The 24,549-nt window shown below is 36.2% G+C and overlaps 1 protein-coding gene across 1 annotated transcript in view; it reads left to right on the forward strand.

The window, feature by feature from the left end:
- Positions 1–24,549, forward strand: part of ST8SIA4 (ST8 alpha-N-acetyl-neuraminide alpha-2,8-sialyltransferase 4) — a 63,866-nt gene that overhangs the window by 24,834 nt on the left and 14,483 nt on the right. Inside the window, exon 4 of the mRNA XM_053474603.1 lies at positions 9,462–9,755. Coding sequence (XP_053330578.1) covers positions 9,462–9,755 — 294 coding nt within the window. The remainder of the gene's footprint in view (positions 1–9,461; positions 9,756–24,549) is intronic.

Here is a 24,549-nt window from a genome sequence, read left to right on the forward strand (position 1 = left end):
ATAACTAACGTGTAGAGTTGCTGAAGACACAATCCGTTTGCAGCTCTTGCAGAACTTGTACTCACTAATTGCTGGCTACAGTGTTATCAGCATTTGTTACACAAGCACCTCCTAATCTGAAAGACTATCCCAGAAGATCTCAGTTATTTGCTCATACATTTTGCTATGAGTTTATGGCTTTTTTTAGCATATAGGTAGGGCATATTGGGAAAACAGAAACATAGAAACAAGTGACGACAGAACCATTTGGTCCATCTAGTCTACCCAACCTCTGAACAGGTTAGAACATTGGACAGCGATAACAGATAATAAATACAAAAATAATTAAGACTTCTATAGGGATTAAGATAGAAAACATGAACAAGCAAACAAAAAAGGGGAAGAGAAGATCTCTCTGGTGTGGCCCTTTCAGGAGTGGTAGATTGATTTTAGGAAATATTAAACTATATTGATTGCTTGGAGCTGGATATATTTTTTATACAAGGGAGAATAGAGTTAAATTAAAAAGGGCCAGCATTAAGAAAATAATTATATTTGTCAATTTCAGTAAAAAAATCTTTAGACTGTGTGTATCCAGTGGTATTTCTGTATAAAAATATTTCCTGTAATTTCACTTTGGAGTTGCAGGATTATAACGCAGCATTTCCAGCAAGGATACAATACAAAAGAAAGTTTTCCCAAAGTAAGAAAACCTAAAATCTATGCTAGAGGAATTTACCGAAAAAGAGGAAGTTTTGAACGGGATGCGGCATCTTGAGTCTCAGACGTCGCTGACATCTTTCTGCACCATTGATATATACAAGGCCGCATAAAATGGAATCAAATAGAGGTCTGACTACAAGACTAAGATCCAGATCCCCCGCAGCGCTGCAGGGGACCTGGATACTCCTCTCTGGCAGCCTCTGGTGCTACCCGCACATCCTCTGGGGGCTTCTATGGCGGAGCACCGGCATCACATGACCTTCCAGTGCTCCACCATAGAAGCCTCGGCGGAAGTGCCGACAGCAGCGGAAGTTGTCTGCGCGCATCCTGCAGCTGATTGCTTTGTGGAGGAGTCTATACTGAAGGTAGTTGGCGAAAGTCTGACTATCGGCGCTACAAATTAATGCTACGTTCCTACTACTCTGCTCTCAACCTTGCTAAAGAAACCTACTTCACCTCCCTCATCTCCTCCCTGTCTCACTACCCTAAATGTCTACCCTCACCCACGGGTACTGGACTCCCTCATCCATTTTCTGATGCCTCACATATTTATGTCTATACCCCACAAATGGCTTTTCTGTCTGGGTTGCTTGGAGTTTAATACAGGCCCAGGTTTAGAGACCCAAACTTCTTTAATAAAGGATGATCAGGATTGAATCTCGGTAAAAGCTATACCTGCTCAGTATGCAGAGAGACCATCCGAGAACCTATGACTTCAATGCTTGCAGAGAACTAAAGCTTTCCAGGCTATCATTTCATAAGAAATATGCTCAGAAAATGTGTTGTTTTTTTTAATGTATAGTGTTTTCAGAGGGGGAGGGGGTTAAAATCTCCCAAACTCAACTAACATATTAAAGAAAAATGTTTTCTACAGTGACCATAAGAAATAAATGAATTTGTGAGTATCTTTAGTTAAATATATTTAGTTGAACCAAGTTCATTGTTTTATTTCTTCCACAATTTTCTACCTAAATTGCTAATTTGTTTCCAGGCGAATGACATGAACCTTTTTGATTTTTTAATACTCTTCCATAAAGATGTTCCTTGGGAAATCAGTGAAGAGTATCTAACTGTGCTACACAATAGCTGCTAAATTCAGGAGCTCAATGATGCTATAAATGTCCATGGGATTTCCCAGAGCTTTGCAGATTCTTACCAGTAATTATGAATGTTCTGACCTTGTAAAACACTAACAGAGCAGACTTTTAGCATGTTTACTTACTGACGAGAGAAAATGCCTATTGTATCCCTTACCTCTTTATAGGTAAAGAGTACAAGTAACCTGGCACTCTTATGTGAGAGATTGCATTAATGAAATGTATATATTTATGAAGTGTACTATTTGTGAGGCAATACTAGAATTTCATCAACAAAATAGTGGAAAGTGCTTTGCAGGCATTGGATCTTGAGCAAAGATGATGGGATATACAAGGAAATTGTCAAGAAAGTTATAATAAGTGACCCATAGACTGGAGTTTACAAAGATATTGTAACCCTCTACATTTTTGCTCTCAAGCAGAACTATTAGTTTTCCCGCATTTAATTACATTACATACATTTTACAATTCTCTACACTACAAAAACTTGTGTCATCCTGAAATAGAAAAGGGCTTTCACTAAACTTTCCCCACAAAGTTGGAAGCATAGCATTGTCCAAAATGTCTTATGCTATGTTATGCTTCCAACTGTATGGGACCAGTTTGGGGAAGGCCCTTTTCTATTCCAGCATGGCTGTGCCCCAGTGCACAAAGCAGGGTCCATGAAGACATGGTTGGATGAGTTTGGGGTGGAAGAACTTGACTGGCCCGCACCCCATCGAACCCTGCTAGGATGAACTGGAATGGAGATTGTGATCCAGGCCCTTTTGCCAACATCAGTGCCTACTGGATGAATGGGCAGAAATCCCCACAGAAACACCCCAAAATCTTGTGGAAATCCTTCCCAGAAGAGTGTAAGCTGTTATAAAGGGGGAAGCAACTTCATATCGATGTCTATGTGTTTGTCATAAAAGTCCTTGTTGGTGTAATAGTTAGGCGTCCCAATACGTTTGTCGATATAGTGTGTTTTTGTGCCATTTTTGTACATTCATCTTATATGTTTCTGTTCTCAGGCTGTCTATGGTTTTTTCTCACCATTAGGTTATTGTTCTCATATTATTAGGTTATAGATTGTTGGTTTAGACAGGCTAAAGGGATAGCTATAGGACAGAGACGTGATTAGGTAATGTTAGCTGTGTCACATTCAGACACATATCCTAGCTTCCTTGAGGTTCACTTTTAACCCTTTAACAATCTTAGGATATTCTATTAGTAAAAGTAGCCCAAGCAAACTTAAGAAATAATGTTATGTCCTGATTATTTTGTATTGAAGTGTATATTTCAGATTGACTCTGTGACGCCCAATAAATCTTAATGCCCCTTGATACAAACAGTGTCATGTGTCTCCAAAGAGAGGTTCACTTTTAAGATGATATTTTGGAATTGAGGATTATATATGTGTTATATATATATATATATAAGTAGTGTAGCGTAAATGTGTGTATATATATATATATATATATATATATATATATATATATTATTTGTTATAATATATTTACTGTCCCTTTAGAATGCATAGAAAAAACAGTTTTGTGTGCTCAAACTGTTGGGATTTTTTTTGCTATAACTATCAGATTTCAGTTGTATTTTCCACTAGATCAGCATGTTCATATCTATTATGTACTAGATTAAGAAAAAGGACACATGCACTGTATTTCAATTATTGTAAATAATATTAAAATATGCTGGGTCTTTTGTCTTTTCCTAGTAACGTACAAAAATAGTGTAATTGCAGCTTTATCTCCCAGGGGTAAATCCAGAAAGATGTATAAATTTCAGATGAAAAAAAAGAATATGGATTTCTGAAAAATGAAGTGTTTAAATTGCAGACTGTGTGGATTTTTTGGGAAAGCTTGTAAAATATTGCAGTTAAAAAGGATGGGTAAATAATAAAAGTTGCCAAAGCTGCTAAGCTGGTAAGTCATATTAGTGAGTGTAAGGCAGATAATGTGGTTTTGTAAAAAAAATTGGAAACAGTTTGTCTGAGACTCACATGAGGCTATAACGGTTGTTTAGAACATGCCAACAAATTATCTCCAAAATCTTAAAATCCATTTGTTCTAAGTGGATATTATGAAAATGTTAAAATCACTCAATACTTAAAGAGCTCTTAAGCTGCCCAGATTGTAAATCTATTTTGTAAAAGCTTAGGGAAAACACAAACCCAGTGATGTACATTCCGCTTTTTTATTGTAAACATATGATTATTGTATGCATACCGTATACTGCTGTATTGTAATTAATTATAAATGGCAGTGTGTACTAGACAAACAATATAATAACTTGGCCTTCTAGCCCATTACAACTTCACTTTTTCAGATTGTATTCTATATGGATGTGCTTGTATTATTCTAAAACGTGTAGAAAATAGGTTTTGATGTTATAAAAATAGCATTTAAACATTAAGTTGAATGCAATATATCCTACATTTTTATAGCGTTCCCTACCAAGAGAAATACCCACTATAGAGAACAAATATTCATATAAATATAGATTGAGATCACCGAGAAAAAAACCCTTTTAAAGAGGGATTACATTTTTGTATATGAATATGGCTTAAAGGAGATCTATTAGCAGCATTGTGTATATATCACTTTTATGTTCAATGGAACTGCCTAGTCTACTCTGCTGAATTTGACACATTTGTAACTAAATGCAGAATTGGAAACATTATCCCTTGTGCTTTGGGCTGTGGTTTTCCTGTAATTTACCAGTGATTATTCTAGAATAGAAAAACAGTAAAACATTTCCTCCTCATTTGAGCCTGAAGTGTATTCGCTGTGCAGATGACATATCCACGTATGGTACTAGCTATCTCCCCATTCTTTTTTGAACCCTATGTATTACCTGCTCAAAGTAGTCAGTCAGTGGCAAGAAAGTGTTTCCATTGAAACCAATGGAGGGTTGAACCCCGTGGAGGGTTGAACATGCATGAAAAATTCCCTAAGCCAATGGCAGAGGTGACTGTATGTGGGTATATCATGTGCAGGAAAATGTGTACAGCTGAAACACATCATAGAATCCACCCAGGCTAAACAGACCACAAGAAAACATAAAGGGATCACGTAGCTATCCATCTTATTTTGTACCATGAAAACCACACAAGTGTCTGCGCAGCCAAATAATAAGTGATTAAATTATATGTGCAACACAAAAATAATATGTACAAAGATACCCTTCCAGCGAGAGTTCCCACACACAGTATCCAAAAGGTTCATATATAAAAGGAAGAGAAAAAAGAAAGAAAAAAATGATGGTGTAGTATATCAAAGTAGGTCTTTAAAAAACGCTATTAAGCAGATCGGACCCTTACAATTTAAAGGGCATAAATATGCCCATACATAGAGTGTGATGATCTCCTTAGGAGTTTCTTTATCCCACACTGGTACTTGTAGATAAAGAAGGTAGGCAGCTGAGGGGAGTAGATAAAAATGATCATTTTAATGTATAAAAGAAAGGCAAACTTGTTGTCCTCCGTTTCGGATGTTACAGAGTCCAGGCTTCAAATTTCGTAGCAGCGCTACCACAAAGAGACGCCATCTTAGTCCTCTGATCCACTTCCGTAATGCTACTCCTCCTCCCAATGTCGTCAACACGCACTACGCGTTTCGCTTATCGCTTCATCTGGTGCATTTGGGTGCGCAGACACTTGTGTGGTTTTGATTGTATTTAATTTGGAACATTTTGGGGAGTTTGTTCCTGTGTTTTTGCAGCACCACTTCACCAGAAGGTGTAATACTTATACTTAATTAGAATATTGCGCTTCACTTTTTTGTATTTTGAGTATTATTTCGTACCATGCTCATTATTCCTTCTCCATACCACTAAATTGTTATTCTGTATAAAAGCCAGTTTCAAATCATAACTAATCCAGTATGAACCCTCTACGCCTTTGTTTTTTACAACCCTACTTCATTTAATGATCTGTGACCATCATTTTTATCACTCCAGCAATCTTGTTACTGTTATATTGCATTCTCGCCGCTCAGGTATAATGTGTTTCATCCTCATTGTCATAACACCTTCACAGCTTTTAGTGTAACTAAATTAATTTATTAGCGCTGACTTTTTTTTTTTCACTCAGTGTAACTGCTTTCCTAGAGGATGCCAACATCTACAGCAAAATAGCATAACAATTATTTTCTCCCTCCATCTATTTACCGCATCCATACAGATGCTCCACTAAGAGGGAGGGGTAACTCAATAGGGAAGAATTATCAGGGACAAAAATTCTTTATCAAAATTATCAGGGACAAAAATGGAGGTTCCTTGTAGTATAAATTTAAGATGATTTATAATACAATTAACACCATAACAGAGGTTTATTTAGGGTACAGAACATACATATATGTATATACATACATACTAACCCTTTATCTTTAACATATCTCCTGCAAGCCAAGTGGATGCATAATTTGAAGAGTTCAGAAAAGGGGGGAGGCTCATAAAAATTTAAAGGGACCCCTCAGCTATTGTCTGCATTAAATGGCATATGATGGCTAAAGTGTCCCTTTAAGATTGCTAATATGACCAGTAACTTGACCAGTTACTAACAAAGGTCAAGCTGTATTTAAAATTAAAAGTAGAAAGAGCAATTCTCGTGCAACATTCTAAAAAAGTCGAACAGCAGGGTCATTCATTTGGCTGCCATGGTGAATGTTCCACTCTTATGACTTTGAACCCAAATTGTTTTACATAGAAAACCACTATTAAAATTGCAAACATGTTTGGGAGTGTTTATTTCTATACAAAGTTTGGAATAATTTTGAAGTAAAATTACAGATAGAAAGCAAGAAATGTTGTAATCATCTTGTATTTATCTTATGATTATGTAATCAACCCAAATTATTATGCAACTTTTTAAACTATTTATACAAATTGTTCTAGCCTTAATTTTCCATTTGTTCCGCCACGGCTACCTAGAGGTTTGTATTCATTTTGGAATGTATATGGTTCCTGGCAAAACATACATAATGTTATCTGCATTAAAAATCACTGTTTAGTGAAAAGGAAGAAGATATATTTCTCCTTTAATCCCTGTTTTGCTTGGTAGAGTATTGTAATCTAATATTTGCAAAACCAACGGCAGCTACCATTTACTTTTAGTAGGACTCAGCAATGCATTATTCACCCCAGAGATAAATAAACCACATAATATTTATTATGATCTAATTTGTTCACAAATGCCATGTGGAAAGGGATTAAAATAACGGGACCTACCCATTATTTGCTATCTATTAGATAACAAATGTGGTGTCACTGGATACATTACTGCATAGGATAAAGTATTATTTCAAAATAAAAGGGTTAATGATCCTATTCCGTTAATCTGTCTTGCAACGACCACCCTATACAACATTTTACTGCATTACAAGACAATCTACAGACATAATACATTTTAACACTTGACTAACTGTGATTGACGTGGATTTTGTGTACAGAGGATAGATGATACTCCAGGGAACTACAAAGATTCACCTTCACAACTAATAATTTGTCTCAAGTGGGGAGGAAATTAAGTGCCATCTAAGCATCTTGACAGAGTCATAAGCCAGGTTGCTAATGCTAGCAGAGTTCTTATGTTGTGTAACAGATTGCTTCATAATTACTGAGGTAATGGTGGTAAAGCAAACACATAGAATGTTATCTAACAAAGTAACCAAACTCCAGAAGTCACGTGGTACCTGAGAGCTCCTTTTAAATGTCTGTGCATTTGCGAAGGGGAGGCTGGGGGTGCTGCCATGGGCCAGGCCTAGGGTAAGGCCCAGTGTAAATATGCCACTGATCCTAATTGTTTGTTTCTGTAAGCCTAAATTGTTCTGTGTACAATGTATGGTATATGTATTGTACTGTCTGTGTCCTATATACCCATTCTGAAGCACTGTGGAACATGATGGTGCTATAAACCTCAATAACTAACAATCACATAATATATTATTATTATTATATATATATAATATAATCATAATGGGGAATTCAATGAGAAGAATACCTTGTTTCACCAGACCCTGTGGTTCTTGGAAACGCCCAGTAACATGTAGAATCCCATTAAATTATGCAGTCTTTGTTTATCATTAGCTTGTCTTAGTAGAGTTAGAAAAATCCTCACAACATTTTTATCTTGTCTGTATTTTAATTAGAGATAAGGATATCCATTTTGTTATACACTGTAAATTATCAATTAACTACAGCACATCAAATGCATGATTCAATTTGTTTTAACTGCCTTTTTTATGCTTCATTTATTTGGCTAAAATTTTATTACGCAATTAAGTAAAAAGTTAAGAGATAGAATAAGTTTCTAGCAATGTTATCCCTGGAAGACATATCAAATATTACTCCCTATTAACTATTAATCATTTGGCTTGTATACAGAAATTAAGATGCAGTACAGACTACAGTCCAATTATTAGTTCATATCTTGCTAGTGAAAATAAACCACATGCCTACAACAAGGGAATTGGGACAATTTAACGATTTAAAGAATAATAACATCATCTTCTTTTTCCATATTCTTCCAATTACGATATTTCACGTAGGTAATGTTGACCCATGGAAAACTGAAACAGATATAGTATTTACGGTTATTTATTCTGGGAAAACTGAAATGGAAATAGTTTTTTTTTTCCTTCTTCTGGATCAGCAAACAAGGATAATATGTTTGTGTATGTTTGTAGGTTTGTGTATGTTTGGCAGCCTAAATAACCATGTAATGACCTTTATAACAATCAAACCAATGTAGTATTTTACATTGCCTTGCAAGAGAATGACTGTAATATTTGTATGAATGCTCCTGAGATATGTTTTCTTGGGTGAATAGCTAGTCATAAAAAGTTTTGATGGGGGTGTTGTCTGTTTTTTTTTATTTTTGGGGGCCAGAAAATGGAGGTTCAAGTGGATTTTGGGCTAGAGATCAAAATAGGCTTAAGACCCTATATTAGTATCTTACCATTGAGCTGAAATGAGTCAATGTTTCCATATAAGACATTATATCACAGTGAAATATCATCCAGATACTTCCCTTCTAAACCACAAGGTACTTTGACTAAAACGAATAGTTGATTGGTCTTGAGTTACAATTAAATAATAGTCCCCCGCAGGAATAATTGTCAAATTTGAGTGTCGAATATTGTCAGGAGCTTTTTAAAAGGCTGTTTTTGCACATTGACCTCCTTTGTGAGATCATTTCTTAGAATTCAACAAATTATTTATGCAGCCAAGAAACAGTATTTTCAAAATTTAATTTTAAGGGTAGTAAACTGTGTATAAAAACAGGTGCCCATTTTAACAAGTATTATGTCAATTGTATGTGAATTCAGTACCATAGATACAGTGTTTGTATATATATATATATATATATATATATATATATATCTTACTTGAATTGTTCAGTGTGTTTTATAACAGTAGGTAATGACTGATATCTTTGGGGACCAGTTTAAAACATTTGATGAGCCATTCCATACAATCTACATGATGGAATGTCAAAGGGTTAACATGTAGAGAGTCAAAGGGTCAGGTTCAGGTCATTTCGAAAGTTCCCAGGTATGTCAATTAAACAGCCCCTTCTCATAACATAATTACCTCTTTCTCTCTACCAAATGTTATTGTGCTGTAATGTGGCACCCTGTATTAATTATTTTATGTTATGCTTTCCAGGTGCAACCTGGCACCAGTGGTGGAATTTGCTGCTGATGTTGGAACTAAATCGGATTTTATTACCATGAATCCATCTGTGGTACAGAGAGCATTTGGAGGCTTTCGCAATGAGAGCGACAGAGAGAGATTTGTCCATAGACTATCCATGCTCAATGATAGTGTCCTGTGGATCCCAGCTTTCATGGTCAAAGGTGGCGAGAAGCATGTGGAATGGGTTAATGCATTAATCCTTAAAAATAAACTGAAAGTACGAACTGCATATCCATCACTGAGACTCATTCATGCTGTCAGAGGGTAAGTACCATCAAATGACTAACCTGTCCTAGAGACCACCTATTTCATACGTAACATTCTATCTTAAGTAATGATTTATAAGGAAATGTATGAACTGGGCATGTATAAGCAGACTCAATTCAGAATGGCGTGTTTGTCCACTTTGAAATAAATTCACAAATAAATAAATTTCCATTTTTCCTCTTATTGATTTATATTGAGCGAGCAAGACTGCAGCAGAATAAAATAATAATGTTTCGTGGTACAACATTTTATTATGTGCTCATTTTTATCTACAGTAAGGTGACCTTAATACAGATGCCCCAATAATATTTAGTCATATTTTAACAAAGACTGGATACATCTTAGTGTGAATTCATGTATAGTATTTCACCAAATCTCATTAAAAGAATAGCCAGAGACAGATGAAAAGATACAATTTATTTTGTATGTGGCTCTTAACCCTTTGTGAGCCAGCGGGTACATGCCAGGCTGCTTTATCCACCAGGATTAATGAGTACTTTGAAAAAGACTCATTACTTAAGGATACCAGCAATGGCAAATTATCCCTTCATCCACTGACAAAGAAATAATACAGCATCCCTTGCACCCGGGGGCAATGTGGGCTTTTGGATACATGTGTTTGATGTGCTTGATCCAGGAATCTAAGTCTCTAAGGATTCTGGCACCTTATGCCAAACCTGTGCCCTTCCCTGTGGTATGAAAATATACAGCAGGAGTGGATAAGAATATGACACCCTTAATAGGGGGCAGAATGAATAATAAATGGATTGACAGAGAGTGTGCATGGAGGGAGTGGACCAGAGAATAGACATTGGAGGACAGGTGATTGGGTAAAGAAGCAGCGCGGAGGAAGGGAGAACTTTACCCCCGATGTCCCAATTTTTCAAAACATGAGTTTATCAACATGTGATTTTACAGCTCCATTTTAGTTTGTTCAGTTGGAGCCCACAAAAGAAAAATGGATATAGCTTCATTAGCCCAAGAGAAAATGGAATCTTTACCCAAAGACAATTCCTTTTATTGAGCTAAAAAAGAAGTAGAGTTACAAAAGCTTTTAAGACATCAGTGGTCTCTCCTTCAAATCTGAAGAACAGACTTTTGGGCTCAAGAAAGATTATGTAGCTACATCTTTTTTTCTACACTGGCCCAATAACCGGTATCAACTTTGACTCCTGTAATCTGCAGTAATCGTTTACTTGATGTATTTCCTGTTACGTTGTTATTTAAGGCACTTGTGCATTTCCCATTAATGTCACATTGACAGTATATTTATATTCCGGTTATGTGGATATGATTTCCGCAGCAGCTGGTCAAGACCGTCAGAATTGCATTTAGATGCAGAATTCATGTGATTACTTAACCATTAACCATTGGAGTTCTGAAAATGAGCTTAGATGTGTCACCCTCATTCAAATTATTTTTTTTTGTGATCTTAAAATTAATTTATCTTTGAAAAGCAAAATGTGCCTGGTTTCACAAGATCCATTATACATTCTATTGATGTTGCAAATTGATGCCCTCGCATAGGCTTCCTGTGGAGTGCATGTAGTACAGGATGAGAAATCACAACAGGTTTAATGGTAGGTAAAAAATAAATAAATAAAAAGGTACAAAGAAGGAGCAGCTTAAAGTTCTCCCTTCCAAAAAGTCATTACCCTGGGGCTTACCTATCAGTTGCTTGCCTTGAGCATCCACCACAAAACTGGAGAGTGTCCTCCATGTATGAGATAACCCTGATAATGAAAACTGCACATCGAACATGTGTTGTGGTAGACTTTAAGCGAACAAATTATTACATTACTCAGGTTAATAAATTATATGATAAATGTATCTTTTTTACAGCTGTATGGTAACTGTGCCTCCATTTTTAGCTAGGTGGAGTTTAATCTATCAATCTATCTATTTTATAAAATGCCCCTCATTAAAGACGAGATCTGGTCAACCTAATTTATTACTCTACGTTTCTATGGAATAGCATAGACTACTAAAGCTGAGGAACACTGGTTAAATATACTGCAGAAAGGGCCTCAGTAAATTGCCTGATAATGTAGCGATATATATATATATATATTTATGAAATAAGTCAGAGGCAAACCAATAAATCAGGTAAGCAAGTTTACGATATAGAGAATGCAGAGACACAACTGTATAGAAGAAGGATACCTTTTATACTATGATGTAGGAAATCACAATATTACTATCTGTTAAATATTATATTTTGTGAATCATAAATATAGTTGTTTAACGAAAATAAACTTAAAATATGAGACCAGGGTGACATTGCTGTAATGTGTTTTACCATTTTTGACCTCAAGGTCCTCTTTTTTATTTGCTGTAGAACAGTTAAGCTAAAAGTTAAATTTGTTACCAGGGAGACAACTGTACTCAATTGGTTATCTACATTTGAAATAATTGCCATCAGTTGCCTATATTGATTAAAATACTGCCCTTTACAAAAGCTGACAGAGTATTTGATGTCTCACTCTTTTATTGACTAATATTGACTGCACCTGCTATTTAATCCTCTGATGCCCAGGAGGTTGGTGGCAAAGACATTGTTAATTTCAGGTTAGAGATTATACTTGCTCACCTATCCGTTATAGAGGCACGTCTTCCCCTTGGCTTACATCAGACCTTGGTTTGGTATTGATGTGCCCAGCAACACTGGCTAAACCCAGGGTGGTAGATCCAGGGGGTGGCAGCTCCTCTGCAAGAAAGCAGGGGCAAATTGCCCTTTTGGGTGATCAGACTTCCTGGTGCCTTACTTACCAAATGGACCAGTTGTAACCAGTCCATTTAGATCATGAAGGTCTGTTCATTGCTAGCACAGTTTCCATAGCATGTGGTTCCTTAAAGTTTCATATCCTTGTGCTTAGGAGAGTGGATGCTGGAGCAGAAGTGAGTTTTGGGGGCAACTGGGAGTCTGCTCTGGGTCAGGTTTAGGGTAGCTCCCAGCCTAAATACACCATTGCCTAGGAATTTACAGGGCTACCCCTTGTGGAGGAGGCAGGAAGAGTCAGGGGTTCCTTAAGGAGCAGACTAATTTCAATAGACTTGAACGGGGTTGGGGTCTGGGTAGTATTAAACATTGAGAATAAATATTTATTGGGAGGACTCATGGGAGAAATATGGATAGTTTCCAGGTATGGGCACTGGAGATCATTGAAGGGCATGAATCTATACAACACAGTAAAGGACCTAAAACAGGTGACTTGGTACCTTTTTGTTTTAAAAAAATGAGCCTTTAACATTTCCAAGCAAATATCCATTACATATTAATAATCTATTCATCCATGACTGGACTGGGGCAACACCAAGTCATGTTTATTTAAAGGACACCAGCCCACGGATTGAGTTATTACATGTTGTGCAAATGACATGTAGATCCAATGGTGTTTGTGTATGGATAGCTAGTCCATACTTGGGAAATATGATGATGCTTTTAAATCAGTAAATAATTAAAACAATAATACTATGTGTCTTTATTGAGCAGTATATCATCAAATGGAAACAAACAAAAATTTGTATGAGTAGTGGCATTCATTTGCTAATGAATACAAGGGCGGATAGACAGACAAATATGCAATATCTTTTCAAGAGTATTATCCAATGAGAAGGAATTGTGGCAGTTTTTGTAAGAGCATTATCTGTAAATTTATAAATGATAAGTTTCCCAAAAATGCCAATACAAAGCCTGCATATGGAAGGATGAATAGATTTATCCACCGAGTTGATGAATGTTCCTTTAGATTAACAAAAGCTTTTGGTGTCTTCAGTAGAAATGAAAGATGTGATTGTCTGACTAAACCGATAAAATGACTGATTTAGTACGTGAGTTAATAACATATAAAATATCACTACCCACAAGATTAGAGGTGTCATTTATAACAAGCCTTGCTGCACAACAGGGTGAATAGCTGTGTTTAAATTATTGTACGACTTCCCACTGAAATCAATTTTTTCTTAGCTGCTTAAATTTCAAATAATGTTTATGCTTCTATAAGTTGTTTTTGTAATTAAGGTTGCCCTGCTGCACCATGGTTTTTATTTTTCTCCAGTTGAGATTTACATTGGGAATTGGGAATAGGTTAGTTTTTTTTTAGTCTTCATTTGACAAAGTAGGAGTTTGGGAAAGTTTTTAGTGGATTAACACCACATCTCTAAGGGCGGATTGGAAGCTTGATGGTTTATTTGCTTGTAAATCAATATTTATTTATATATTAAAGGGCTATTTTAACTTAGCAGACCTGTCACACTGGAGTTGGTGGTAAAGCCTGCATGACTATTTACTTTCCCTGCCCTGAACTTATCTCTCTCAGATTCTGTGACTAACACAATGAAGAGAAACCTTCCAAGTCATCAGCACGCAAAGGTAATACCACTGCTGTCACTATCAAAGGGACACTCCAACCATCATAATGTATATTATAGCTGAGAGAGCCCTTAAATTTACATGGTTTCCCCCATAGAACTGCAAGAGTGGAATTCCACAGAGTCCCTCAATGTGAATATGCCCCTTTGCCCAACCTCCAGCGATTTTCCATGCATGAGAAGGCCGAACACATCTTCTGGCTTAGGATCTGTTCACCACCAGTCACTAGTACCGGCTCGCGAATGTCTTGAGGTATCTTCACGTGCGCATTCATTTTAATGGGAGTGCTTCCCTGCCACTGGTTGGCTGCCTCAAGCTTTTGGTACCACACTTGTTGTAACGCTCAGAATTCCTACTTTGTCTGAACCTTTGGGATGTTATACATTTTAACTTTTTTAGTATTTGTTAAAAACATCTTGTTAAAGGAGATTCCTTCCTGCCTTTTCGTCTTTCTATGTATGTGAAGACATAAAAGGATTTCATCTCACTGATGTTTTGAGATTCTGATTATGGGTTTTATTCCCTAAAATATAGGTTACATTTGGAGTAGAGTGTTGTTACTAGTACAATATGTAGTACATTTTGTGTAGAGAAATGTACAGGTTGTCAATTTCTTGCAAGTTTAACAACACAAAGAAATGTTCATCGTATTTCTATAGCGTGTGCGATATAAAAGGATTCCGACAAGTTTCCCCTGAGAGTGAGCAGGGCTAATATTAAACATGTTATATTTGTTAGTCTATAAACCCAAGACGTTTTTCAGGGCTATTAATGGGCTAGCTTGGCCTTTAGTGCCTCTGTAAATATATCATCCGGAAGACAATTCAATATTCAGTATTGCACTTTTTCTTGATTGCGGCATCTAATTTGTGAAATATCTTATTTTGTCTTTTTCAAGAATACATTATTGATAACAGTGATAATAATAATATTTTGCAAGTTGGCTTCATGCTGTTTTAATACTAAAAAAAGGAAACTTTAGTCGTTTTTATATTTTTAGTAACATATATTTAATTAACCTGATCATTTAGTGGTGATTTATAATCCCCACACCCCTATGAAAATCATATCATTCACACATTTCTTCTTTATTGTGAAGTCATGAAGTAGAGACCAAAAAAATCTACAGTATATATATATTGCTATATTACAAATGATTTCAATAATTGAACACCTCGTTTAATTTGCATTTATGTGTTTACACAAAGACACTTCTTTTATAAACCTGTGCTCTTCAGAATCTATGCAGTTCTCCAATATATCAGGTATTTAGCCTTAAAACTGAGACAGTTTAATCTAATTTCTGTTAAATAACACTCATATCTCAAATAAACAAGGTGTTGAGGGCAGCAAGTACATTGCAGCTTCATGCTTTTTTATTTCTACATGTTGTACTGTATTGCTTAGTTTTGATGTATTTTTACTGTATTGATTACTAGCTAAATTTCATTCAGATGAAGGCACCTTTACCAAAAAAATGGCTACAGCAATGCTTTTTATCCTTCCATTTGGTTTCTCTTTGATAGTGTCTTTTGTTTCCCTTTTTGTTCTCACATGAAATATTTTAAGCTGAAGTTACCATTTTTATAGAAAAGAAGAAGCTTAGTTGCATGTCCTTAGCCATGACAGCTTTTTATCCCCGGTTTTTTCTAAGAATCTTCTGTTAGTTGATTGTATGCTGCATGTTTCATAACATATAAATTATTCAATCTGGATAAAAAACAAGTATTTTGCCCTGTTTCGTGTACTATGGAAAAATTCCTTTAAAAATGCAGATTACACAATGGTACGTCTCCAGAGCACAAATCATTTTTTTGGCCCTTGAAAAGAATTTCACTTATTCTGACATAACATAATATGTGTATTATTATTATTATTATTATTATTTTGCTTTGGTAAAACTCACAGTTAATGTTGAAACTCAGACATAGTCCATTGACCTGGGCTTTAAAAAAAACCCTTTAATATATTTTTTTCAGTTGTGACTTGGAAACTGATTCTGAAACTGATAACCATTGAACCGTTGTATTAAATCAAACACTGTCCAATAGACCTCTTAGCTGTAGTCATACTGCAACTCTGTTCCATTTCCTTGTTATTGTCAAGGAAAGATTGCTTCTGGGAATTAGTTTAGCAAGGAGCCCCTCTATCAGCAGTAAAAATGGTTGATATGTTTACGTTTATCATAATGTAGCTCATTTGTATTCAGTGTTATTTATATCTTATTTGTGCCTGCAGAGAATTGTCTGAGAATTGTGTCTGCTTCTTTTTCATAACAGCACCACCTGTATAAAATCATTGGATTATATTAAGGTCTGTGCTGTAATAGAAGAACATTCTGAGCTTTATACGTTGTTCTGTAGGCATCCTTATTTTTAAGCATAAGTTTATTTTGTGTTTTTTTTTTTTCTTTTTAACTTATTTAATAATTTACGATAATTTATGGAGTGTGTGTGTGGGGGGGTTATTGCTACACTTTTATATGGACAATTGGACTCTTTTTTGCACTTTTTATATTCTGCAATCTGGCCTGGGCTCATGTGCATACCTGGGAACTCTCCGGGTTTGAACCGGAGATTGCTGTGTGAGCACTGCTCCTCCGGTTCTCCGGGTCAAGACAAAATCCTCCAGGTCGCGGAGGCAGCGGGAACGCCCCTGACGTCAGCGGGAACGCCTCTGACGTCAGTGGGAACTCCCATTAACGTCCGTGGGACCGCCCACCAACATCAGCGGGACCGACATCAGTGTGCAGTCCGGGCCGCGTCCCGCAAGGGAAGGCTCCGGGTAGCCGGAGCCCAGAAGTTCCCAGGTACGCTCATTTTTTTGCGTTTGGAAACCATGATTGAGTTTATTCACACAAAACATGCACTCATTATAATTGCCACAGTAGAGCCGGGCCCCTGAAGATTCGTCTTTCGATTGGACGTTGTGGGTTGCACCTTCTGGTCCCCTTGAAGACTTCCTTGGCCCCCATATTTTGAGATCTGGACCTTGTTTTAAGGGAAAGAAGATTGGATACCCAATGTAGCCTTACATGAAGCAAAAGCACCCTTACAACATCTCTGGCATAACATCTCTGGCTTTTAACTTTATTTATACTTTTATATTTCACTGGATTTTTGTGAATTTTTTGTATTGGTTGCACTTTTTTTATCTCATTTCCCTGCTCATATTTTTTCTGTCTTAGAATTTTAACTTAAATTTCTATTAGGATGCTAGCGTAAGTTTATAAATCTCACTATATTGATACTACATTAATAACAATTAACCTAATTTTAAGGCAAGTTAAAAAAAAAAAAGACAATTCACACTTGGGCAATTAACACTTATAGACTTACAAACAAGTTTTACTCCTTGTATAGAGTATGTCCATGGTATTTCTTTCTTATACATAATAACATGGATGTGTTTTTGATTTATATCATTTATTTCTGAATTTTGAGCATGTTTATTATTGCTTTTAGATAAAAGTACGTATTCTCAGCAACAGTAATTACCAAAGATGTTACATTAAACAATCAAATTACGTGAGGCTCCTTCACATGACATAATTCAATTTAATGACCTAACTGCTTACCACTTAAAGATAAAATATTATTGCAGTTTCCTTTTCTAGAGCAGCTAGTAGGTAGCAATAGTGTCAGTTAGTGATGGGAAGTTCGGATCATTAAAGTGAATCGGATCATTTCGATTCGTTCACTGAAATGATCCGATTCATGATCCGGATCTTCGGATCACTCAGTGTGTCTGCACGGAGTTACTGTTTTCCAGTAACTCCGTGCAGGCACACTAACGATTGGCCCCGCCCCTTTTATTATGAATCCTCCCCCCTGCCTCCAGTGATGTCAATGAAGGCAGAGAGTCGTTCAAAGATTCGGATCTTACAGGGATCCGAATCTTACAGTGATCCGGATCACTGTAAGATCCGGATCATTGTAAGATCCGGATCATTGTAAGATCCGGATCATTGTAAGATCCGGATCTTTGAACGACTCTCTGCCTTCATTGGCATTCTAATCATTAAGAGAATGTCACCATACTGTTATAAATAAATATATTAATAATCACTGCCCCCAGGATTTACATTCCCCTTTACCTGCAACTGCACCTTAAGCTAACTTTATTAAATTAATTAAATTAACCCTCACCATTAAATTAACCCTAAACACCCCATCAACCATGACTGCCCTAAAATTAACCCTTAACACACCATCAACCATGACTGCCCCTAAAATTAACCCTTAACACCCCATTAAGCATAACTGCCCCAAATTAACCCTAAACACCCCATTAAGCATAACTGCCCCTAAATTAACCCTAAACACCCCGTTAAGCATAACTGCCCCCAAATTAACCCTAAACACCCCATTAAGCATAACTGCCCCCAAATTAACCCTAAACACCCCATTAAGCATAACTGCCCCCAAATTAACACTAAAGACCCCATTAAGCATAACTGCCCCTAAATTATCCTTAAACACCCCATTAAGCATAACTGCCCCCAAATTAACACTAAAGACCCCATCAACCATACCAATTTATTAGGTAATTTATCTGGAGTACATGCAATTAATTTAGGGGTAGTTATGGTTAATGGAGTATTTAGGGTTAATTTCAGGGGCCGTTATGGTTAATGGGGTCTTTAGGGTTAATTTCAGGGGCCGTTATGGTTAATGGGATCTTTACGGTTAATTTCAGGGGCAGTTATGGTTGATGGGGTATAAGGGTTAATTTTATGCTGATGACTGAGGGTTAATTTAATTAATTTAATAAAGTTAACTGTAGGTGCAGTTATAGGTAAAGGGGGGCAAACTCAGGGGAATCTAAATCCTGGGGGCAGTGTGAACATTATTAATGTATTTATTTATAAAAGTATGGTATCAGTAATATTCTCTGAATGATTCGAATCTCTGTAAGATTCGGATCCTTGTAAGATCCGGATCCCTGTAAGATTCGAATCATTCGACTCTTCGGTTCATTCGACTCTTCGGTTCATTCGACTCTTCGGTTCATTCGACTCTTCGGATCATTCGACTCTTTGAACGACTCTCTGACTCTTTGAGTCATCGTTCCTATGAGAATTAATGAGCTGTAACCTGACCCCAGAGTGCTCTGCAGATGACTCACAGCTCTAGGATCAGGTTACAGCTGCATGATGATTCACAGACTGAACCGCTACAAACGAATCGTTCAGTCTAGTGAACCGACTCATCCGGATCACTAAAAAGAACCGGATCAAATGAACGATTCGTTCATGATCCGGACATCACTAGTGTCAGTTTAAATGACTATACATCAATGTGGTAAGTTAAGCTTGTGCTCCAAATGTGATCAATATGGAGAGGCTTCTTATTCTAGGGAGTAACATGATTTATCACTCTTTCTCTAGGAATGAAGAACTGTTTAGTTAGAGCCTTCTAGAACCAGGAGAATAACTTGTTAGTAACTTCTGATTAGCACATATCAGTATAGTGAATGTAAGCTTTTTGATTTGACTGATGACCTTGGCCTCTTTCCATACTATCCATTGAATCAAAACACTCCCAACACTATCCATCCATTCTAAACTATCATTCTGTATCATTTCTACTGCTTTTTGTAACTTAACCCATTCACAATTTGATGACATAATTACAGGGAAGAGTGATGAGTGGAAGGTGACAAATATGCCCTTTATCCATGTATTTTAATAAACTAGTATGTGTCTCAGCTTGCAAAGATTCTAATAGTCTTATAATGTACTATTTCACTAGCATAATTCCAGCTTGCTAGGCAGTGTGTATCATGTATTATAGCTTTCAGTTTTGAATATGGATATAATTTAGAGCTTGCTTCAGTGCCTTTTTGGCAACTGCTCATCTGTGTCGTTGCCAGATGTGCTTTCTAATACTATAATACAGTACAAAAAACCAGGGGAATACAAGCGCTTTACTGAACATAGCTACAGCAATATTAAAATGCGTGCACTTTATGTAGTTATGTGCAACAGGACTACCCATACATATGACCTTTTGTTGACTTTGAAACATATAATTTGATAGTAGATAAGAACCATTTGGCGTATACAATGATTGAAATGTGAACAGATATTTTTTTATAGAAACATACTGTAGTACATATGTAAATTAGTAATAGTACTCCATAAATACAATGCAATATTCAATATTGTTTCTGTGTCCCACATTATAAAATCCATATAGCCATTTCTGGGAACTTCTTGGGTTTAACCTAGAGGTCCCTGGTGAAGCAACGTTCACCTAGTGCTCTGGGTCGGTTTCTTATTTCCCCAGTGTTCAGCCAACTACTCTTCAACTCCCCACCCTGTAAAGACTGTTTGAGGTCTAGCTCCCCCCCCTTTAGATTTCTAGTCCTGCCCCATTATCAAAGCACTCTCCCAAAGGGAACCTACCTATATCCTGGTGGCCTACCCTAGAAAATACTTAGGTCAATATATATATATATATATATATATATATATATAATCAATACACTATAGAATCAATCACTAAATTACTATGCATTATGAAGGAACAATTCAGATAATCTTACTCGAAAACCTCATTTTTTAGGACAAATAACATATCAGGAAGAGAAACCCTTGTAGGCGTTGGTATCTTGTGAAACTAGGGTAAGCTTGTGTGGGAGAGTTGCATAATATCCCGTTCTAGTTCCCCTGAAACCCCTGGCTGCATACCTGATTCTAACCACAAAACATTAGAACGGCAGTTTTGGCAGAAATAAATCATGAGATGCTATTATCTATATGTTTCCTCCAGATAAAGAAGACAACCACTCATAGGAAAGAATGTCAGTGACCTACCTCACATGGTCTACATGTGGTAAAACAATCTTAGATCTAAAGCAAAAGAACGGTCAAAATCTACATTTATTTTACAAAGATATTTTTTAATGTTCTAAATGAATGTTAGTGCCAACTCTTAACAATGGAAGTGTAATTATTCACTGATAGGTAATTAAATACTATATATTGTCTACTCGTACACATAAAAGTGACAGGGTACTATAGCTAATTTTATTATAATTACTTAATTTGCGTTTTCACACCTCCTCAGTTTTTATTTTCTTTCAGATCTCATATATTTGTTTCTAATCTGATACTAAAAGTGTGAAGCCGTTCTAAAATATAATTCCATATTATTGTACTAATGAATCACTTACAATAGCCCCAATTTACATGACAAAGGAGAATCTGCAAGTTTCTTATATATTGCATAATTACTTAACACACCACATGGCAAAACAATAATACTATTAAGGAATCTGTATTGTAAAAACAAAATAGCTACACCAAATTGATACTTAAAAATAAAAATAATAAGAAGTCTTATGTATAGTGTCTCAAAAAGACCAGCTTTTATTTATTTATTAATTATATATATATTATTATAATATACACATATACTTGTTAAAGTTGCAGTTTCACTATTCATAAGGAGACTTTAAATTTCAGTATACATCTGTACAATATGCTCTAGTTAGCATTGTTGATTTTTTTATATTAAAAACACAAATTTAAGATAATTCACTTTTTCTCCACTGGAAAAAAAAATACTTGAAAGAATTAACTAGATGAAGTAAAAGGTAATTAATTTTAGTTATATGATTAAGTATGTTGTATTGCTATGATGCAGGAGTATTAAAACTCTCCTGACTCTACTCTCTCACAACATTTGACACCTTTGTTTTGCGGGGTGTGGTTAGAGGTTTGGGTAGGTGGAAAACATTTCTTTGTAATCTTGAGCCCTATTTATAGCTGTGTAGTTGACACACACTTGTTTACACATTATGTTTACTTAGTACACTCCAGACCATTGTAATAGACTCATACCCAACAAATATTCTTAGCTCCTAGAGAAGGGTGGCATAAGATGAGGAAAGATGGACTAAAAAAGGACGCTTGGAAGGAATGTTGTCCACAATAACAGCTACATTTGAAGCAGTGATGAATCAATAATGGGCACCAAGTTCTGGGGGTTAAATGGTAGCAATGGTAATGAGAAGGTTTGATTTGGATACCTTCCGCTATACCTCTATAAGCATATCTGGTTCATAAAGAGGTATATGAGGTTTATAAAAACATTTAAACCAGGAAACATCTTCTCAAAGGGTGTCCTGTTGTCAGAAGGAACTGCAGGTCACAATCAGATGTAGACAAGGTACAATAATATAATTTTGGTTCATTGTCAGCACTAGTGTATACTGTATAGAATTCCCACACTGCATGGTGTCCTTTTATTAAAACGAAAGGAACAAAATATCTATTCTTGCAACAATGCCAATATGAATCTATAGAGGCTATATATAAAAGGTGTTTCTGGTAGTTCATTTCTATAACTTTTATTTTTACTCAGCTGTTGTTCTGAATATAGAATGAGGAATGTGAACATTTGTGTTACTGTTTTGATTTTGAGATGTGAAAGCACTGCGTTTTGGCATTTCACAAATGCCAGTAAATGTGTTTTATAGAGCACTAATACATAATGAATAGCAAATTGCCTTGCACTTTGTTTAGTGGAGATTGCAGACTTCAAGTGTGACGTGTGTCTGTGGTGTCTGCGTTTGGGTCAGGTGCACCCAGCAATGAAAATGAGGGGGGTGGGAAACAACGAGAAAAAACACCCTGCTCCATGGCAAATGAACAAAACCAATCTTTTTATAAAACAAGTCATACTTCAGAATTATTATTTTATATGGAAAACAGAAACCTGTCCTCTGAGAGTTTTGCAGAGTTCTATGAGCTACTATGGCCGCTTCCTTTTGCTAGTCCAGGCATACTAGGGTATTCAAATGCCATGGACTGCTCATGAGAGTCTTTAAAATGCTGTCCCACCTAATTTACGCAATTTAACTATTTCAAAACTAAATGCATCATTACTAACATCAGTCTTATTTGAATGCCCCAAATCTTTGGAAAAAGTAATTGTTCATATTTTGGTCAGGAACACATGACATATGGCACTTAAGGAGGGACTAATAGGTTGTTACCATATAAACAGGAGAATATTTCTTAAACATTTCTCAGTTTTTTATGTCATTTTACCTTCAGATGAAAGAATAAATTGACACGTCTGCTAAAGTATATTTGTTTGGTGTGCTAATTTAATGTTCATAAAATAGATTCTTGATGAATCTCAGGATATTTATCACGTCACAGGCAACATCTTTCCAACAGACTTTAGAGAGCAGTGAGCACCATGCTGTGGTTCTCCGCTAAGCAGCTTTTGTTTCTGAGCGTGTTTATTTATGTGGCATACCTCCCAACATTCTTAAAAGACCAAAGAGGGACCTTTTTATATTAAGGAATGTGGTTGTGGAGTAGCTATGAGACATTGCTTTACTGAGACTTTTTTTCTGTGACATATTAATAGTTATTTATATAACATTAATATGGCATATTATGTTTTTACACACATTATTGTCTTTTCTTAGAGCTGTAGAACACTGTAATATACCGATACTCACCATCATTTTTTTCAGCTTTTAGAAAAGAGGGGCAGGTGGGTTTGGGTGCAATTTGACTACTGGAGGTATGTTTGTAAGCATGTGTGTGAGCCAAACAATATGGAAGATATAGTGTGCACACATGTATGGATCTATGTGAGCATGTGTGTATGTGGAGAGAGAATATTTGCACACGCACATAAATATTGGTGAGGCAGCAAATTAAATGTGTTTCTCATCTGATTTTCCAGTGGTAGGCATATAAAGCTACAGGGTTCATTGCTGAAACCAGCTGGAAACCACAGTGGGATCATGTGGGGTCAAAAAGCATCCCTAGGTAAATCAGTGGCCAGAAACAATGCCTATGTCAAGAAAACTGGGACAGTAAACCAAACATGGTCTTAAAAAGAATCATGAGAAAATGAGCTTTTATGTGAAAGTATCTGTGGACCAAAAATGTATATGCTACTCCACCAGCCACATGCAAAATTCTTCACTTTTAGCTGAGCATCTTTTGGAATAGCAGGGTTTAGCTGCCATGTTGATCGACAGCTCTCAATTTTGACATTAAGTCAATGAGCTCTAGCTCAAATATACATTAGACAGAAGGTTGGTTGCACGTATCACTTTAAATAACTTTTGCTGGATTCTTCATGTAATGATTAATGGAAAAACAGAGGTAAGCTAGATACCCACGGCCTAACAATATAAAAGTTGAGCTGTGGAAAGTGCAAAGCACAAATGAGCAGCATAATTGATTGAAATGATTCTCGGCTTTCAGTAGTCGTTGCCAGGAAAAATAATTGCAAAGTAATTCCAGTAAGCAAACCACATAGCCTTTAATGACCTTGAACTAATAGGGTATTTTTCTAAAGACATACAATGAAGTACTTGAAAGAGATGTGACCTCTGTCACAAATGGAAAGCTGGCAAAAAATACATTTTAAATGGCTTAAA

The sequence above is a fragment of the Spea bombifrons genome, chromosome 1 (assembly GCF_027358695.1).
Source record: "Spea bombifrons isolate aSpeBom1 chromosome 1, aSpeBom1.2.pri, whole genome shotgun sequence".
Taxonomy (NCBI): Eukaryota; Metazoa; Chordata; class Amphibia; order Anura; family Pelobatidae; genus Spea; species Spea bombifrons.